At 36.0% G+C, this 4,715-nt stretch overlaps 1 protein-coding gene across 1 annotated transcript in view; it reads left to right on the top strand.

Moving 5' to 3' along the window:
* The first annotated feature begins 2,728 nt into the window (after positions 1 to 2,728).
* The window catches only part of pdk2a (pyruvate dehydrogenase kinase 2a), a 7,310-nt gene continuing 5,323 nt past the window's right edge, over positions 2,729 to 4,715 (top strand). The window contains exons 1-2 of the mRNA XM_016250931.1: positions 2,729 to 2,971; positions 4,061 to 4,202. Coding sequence (XP_016106417.1) covers positions 2,854 to 2,971; positions 4,061 to 4,202 — 260 coding nt within the window. The 5' untranslated portion in view covers positions 2,729 to 2,853. The remainder of the gene's footprint in view (positions 2,972 to 4,060; positions 4,203 to 4,715) is intronic.

The raw sequence follows: 4,715 nt of genomic DNA, 5'->3' as shown, positions 1-4,715 counted from the left end.
TTAAAATGACAGTGTATCAAAGACAGTCTCAAAACTGTGGTTATACGAGCTGGTGTGATTGCGTGCATATTCATGATTACGTGTATACTAAATGAGGTAAGGGTGTAAAGTTATATTCATGCCATTTTAAGACAGAAAGAAATGATATGTTAATGGAAGAAAACGTTTCAATAGGTAATTTTGATAATTAAAGACATGTTTTAAGCGATAAAATGAGTGAGGGGGACTTTAATGTAGAATTATGAGGAGCAGCAAGATTATGGACCAATGAAATTTCACAGTGGGTGGGGCTAACAAGTGTGATGCAGCAGATATGGAATGCAACAGTCATGTTCCAGAAATAAAAATGGTATTAATTTTCTCCATAGGGAAATCGTTTTTTTAACAATAACTTACAGACCTTTAAAGACAGACTTACTGCGAGCTCTAAGGTTGTTAATCAATGGTATTTGCTTTGCTTGAAGCCATCAGTTCGCATTATATCAACTTATGTTTTAAATAATCAAGTTTAACAGTGGTGAAAAACTACATTACCCATGATGCTGTAAAGAAAATTTCACTAATCAGAGAGTTCTGCCCATGCACTCCCATGAAACACCATAAATGGCGTAATAGAGTTGGTCTGCTCATATTCTCGAATATTAAATATTTGAACATACATATGCATATTTTACAATAAACTGAAAATATATAGTTTCTTTCTATATATACAGTCAACAACCTTAAATGGATCATTTTCGATTTTTTGTTTAATTTAATTCCACTGTTTTTAATTTATGTTATTTGCAATGGTTCATAGGATTGGTTGGTTTGGCTCATGGCTTGTAACGCTTTAATGAAGACTTTTTAAAATCCCTATGGGAAAAATCAATGGAAATAACACTTCCAAAACAAGGGCCATGTTGCAATCAATAGAGATGACTTTTTTTTCTGCATCACTCACATAACTCTGGTGTGAGTCAATCCAAAATGAGAACAGGTGCAGAGAAGCAATCAGATAATATTTTGCCTTCATTCATGGTTTATGGCAGGGGTCAGTGAGAGTACATGCCAAAGTATTTCAAAATGTTTTAATCGAAAACGTCTGAAAGTTAAGATCTTTAGAATTACAGTAGTTATCATAGCTATTAAAATATAGATGCTTTTGAATATAAAATCTGGATTTGTTAATAATTTTAATGGGTTTATTGTGAAATCTGTTGTGAAATATTGCTTGGTAGGAAAACAAATACTGAAAAAGAATAGCATGAGAGTGACCATGACATTTGGCTCCAAGCTGTTCCATTCAGTGAAGGTACAAAACAGCACATCAATGGCCCGTGTCTGACCAAAGGAAATTTCCACTGGGCATGTTTTCTTCTCCCCACACACTCAGGTCTTAATGGCTATGCAATCACTTCTGCATAGACTTCAAAACTTCCTTCCTCTCCCTTCCTTCAGCATGCTCCCTTTATCAGGGGTCATGCGTTTCAAATGCGTGTTTAAGGCCACATAAAGTGTTTTAACATAACATGTTTTCATTGTTTTACTAGAACATTAAAACGGCCACAAACACTCAAATGTAATGCTCTAAATAACAGATTGAATCCCCTATTAACGGTGGCGGAAAGTTGAAAATAAAATCAAAAGCTGACCACAAGGTGGTGCAGCTGTTCAATAGCGTGGAGCTGTATATTTGAACATATGGGAAATGTTGTGATTTAATCATGGAAAGAGCCACTACGTATTGATTTATCTAGGTCTCCATTGTGAGAAATCATCTGATGAGAGCCACTGCACAATTCAGAATTATAATGCACACGCGAATCTGCTGACTAATCGCAGTTAATAATTTTTTTAAAGATGCACATTTGACATTTGTCATACATCTAAGCACATAATCCTTTAAAATAAGCATATCTTTGATTTACTCAACTGACTACTGGCTGGAAGGAGAGAGTGAAATTTGCATGATGGTGACTGACTTGTCTCTTATCGAGATCTCCTTGTTATGCAAGAATGGATTTAGCATGTTAGCCTAGTCTTTCACAGAACATAATGTCCTCAACCACGAATTGACCATTAAAAAACAGAAATCTTTGGATAGGGAAATTATGCATATTATGGATGTGTCCCCATATGTCCTGAAAAAGATCAGTGGGGTAAAATAAAGTTCAAAAGAAGTTATACTGTATTTCTAAAGTCACACTATAAAATATTTTATCATGATATAGGCTAACAACATTTCCCCCCATAGCTTTTTTTTTTATATTAACTTAATTCTAACTTATTTAATGTAATTCAAGTTCATTTAATCAAATTCAAATGACTTGGCAAAAGTGTTATTAATTTATTACAGCAGGTTGTAACTTTTGCACTTATTTACCCTAGCGATGAAGGAAGCAATTAAACTCCAGTTTTTAATTTTACTAGTGATTTTGTATAGTGAGGTAAAATTAATAGGTAGCCTACGTTATCAATACAATTCTTGACATTCTGATATTCATTTAGCTTTCATGATTTTCATAAGGATCATCACAGTTTAGGATGGGAAAAACAGATGTACTCTTTTCAGGACGCAAAGCACACAGTGGTCAATGCACACGTGTTTATGTCCCTGACTGAATGCTTATATTTATAGGGCCATGAGCAGCATATGGCCACGCCTCCACATGCTATTGGACGGATCTGTATAAGTAACAGGAACCCCTGGCTCTGATTGGCTGTTGAGTGTTCTTGGAAGAACAGCTGCCTCGTAGACCATCATATAGCCTACATCTCACTACGTGCATTATAAACACCGTGCCTATTGAAAAAACTGAAACTCTGCAGCTGATATATCTGGTATATCTCGGTTTCGACCCAGTCATCGAAATGAAGTTCGTCAGGTTTATAATGAAGAATGCTGCTTTGGCCAGTGTGCCTCATCACATTGAACACTTCTCCAAATTTTCACCTTCTCCACTTTCTATGAAACAGTTTCTGGACTTTGGTGAGTGTTCTTTCTACTGTGTTGTTTCTTTGTTCGTTTATGAAATCATTTGCAATACTAGAATGATAAGGAATAGCCTCATCTAAACGCTGTTTATAATGAAAGTGATCGTGTGTCAGCTGCAGAACAGACAGTTGTATTAATGCAACTTCATCTTATTTTGCGCTGTAGTTCGTTTCTGATTACGTGCATGACTATGTAGCTGCTTTGCATTTGTTATTTAAATCTGTTTGATGCAGAAATGATTTACTGCTTTACCAGCTGTGCGTAGCTATGTCCGATTCGGGAACATTGTGTTCGTCGAATCTGATTTTTTTTCAGGAAATTCGCTGAACCGACTCACAGAATCAGTCTGGATTTTGTTTACGAACCTTTTTGAACGATTAATCGGTCTGAATTAACAATTCTATAATTTGATCTCGAACTGAGCAGATAGTAAGACAATTTGGAGTAAACCAGGACTTGCAGATTATTGAAAAGCCAAACAGCAGAAAAGCTCAAAATAAAACACACTGGAATCATTTTTTTCGTCGTGATTATGTTATTTTGTTGTTTTTAATAAATAGGTTTAGAAATAAATGTAATGCAGGAGATGTAAATACATTTTAGTATTGTTTTAAATATTTCTATGTTTTAGGAGCTGATAGCTGCAACTGAACTGGGACACAAGAAATTACATTAAACATCCTTATTAATACAGTTTAATCGACAAAGCCAATATTTTCCTACATGATGTTTTATTTGAACTTTTTACAGCACGTCAGAGACAATGTGATGACGCGTTGCTCAATCGCCTTTCTGAACCGGTTCTTTTAAACGAACTGTTCAAAAGAACCGATACGCGGAAAATGACTCGGAATTCCCATCCTACTGTTCAGAGTGCTGCATCATTTAACCGCTGTTGGCTTTGTTTGCAATCACTGCGATGTTCATACATCTGTATTGTACTGTGTTTAATTGCACTGTTTATGATCAACGTGCACGCATTTTAGTCCCAACCCATTATACTAATCGATAGTTGAAACATTTGTGTTGCGTGTGTTTACTACCGTGCTTTATATTTATTTGTTACATGTTGCTTTCTTCCAGGCTCCACCAACGCATGTGAGAAAACGTCTTTTGTTTTCCTGAGACAAGAGCTGCCAGTGCGTCTGTCAAACATCATGAAAGAGATCAACTTGCTCCCCAAAAGATTACTTACCACACCTTCTGTACAAATGGTTCAAAGCTGGTGAGTTATACAACATTTTACTGCGTTCATAATCTCGTCTACTTTGACCAGATTTGTTGTAGCAACGACATATTGTTTAAATGGCGATTAGATGGCCAGAGACATGGTGTTTATATTTAGTATGACACGCAAACACCGCAGTCTACTTGAGTCTCCAAGTAGACTCTGAACTTGCTCAGCGTGTGAACTTTGCCCTACAGGGTGGGAGCTGCACTTCTTCAAGGAGGGGTATTCTGCTGTGAACGTTGTCCTACATTCACTACCTCTGCTTTTAGGCGTCATACTAACCCCTTGTTGTTGCCTTTTAGGAAGTGGATGCTTGGAAACTTAGGCATAGCCAAAACAAAACAGACTTCCATTAGTATGCATGGTATACAACTGTTCAACAGTTGTTTTTCCACAGATATTAGGTCAATGTCCTTGTAAATGCACCCGTTTACTAGTTTAAGCCATTTGTCATTTATCTTAAGCAAAATCTTAGATTTGCAGTTTATATATATATATATATATATA

The sequence above is a fragment of the Sinocyclocheilus grahami genome, unplaced genomic scaffold (assembly GCF_001515645.1).
Source record: "Sinocyclocheilus grahami isolate Dianchi unplaced genomic scaffold, SAMN03320097.WGS_v1.1 scaffold26.1, whole genome shotgun sequence".
NCBI classification, from domain to species: Eukaryota; Metazoa; Chordata; class Actinopteri; order Cypriniformes; family Cyprinidae; genus Sinocyclocheilus; species Sinocyclocheilus grahami.
The sequence above is the reverse complement of the archived record's forward strand: the minus strand, read 5'-3'. Positions and strand labels throughout refer to the sequence as shown.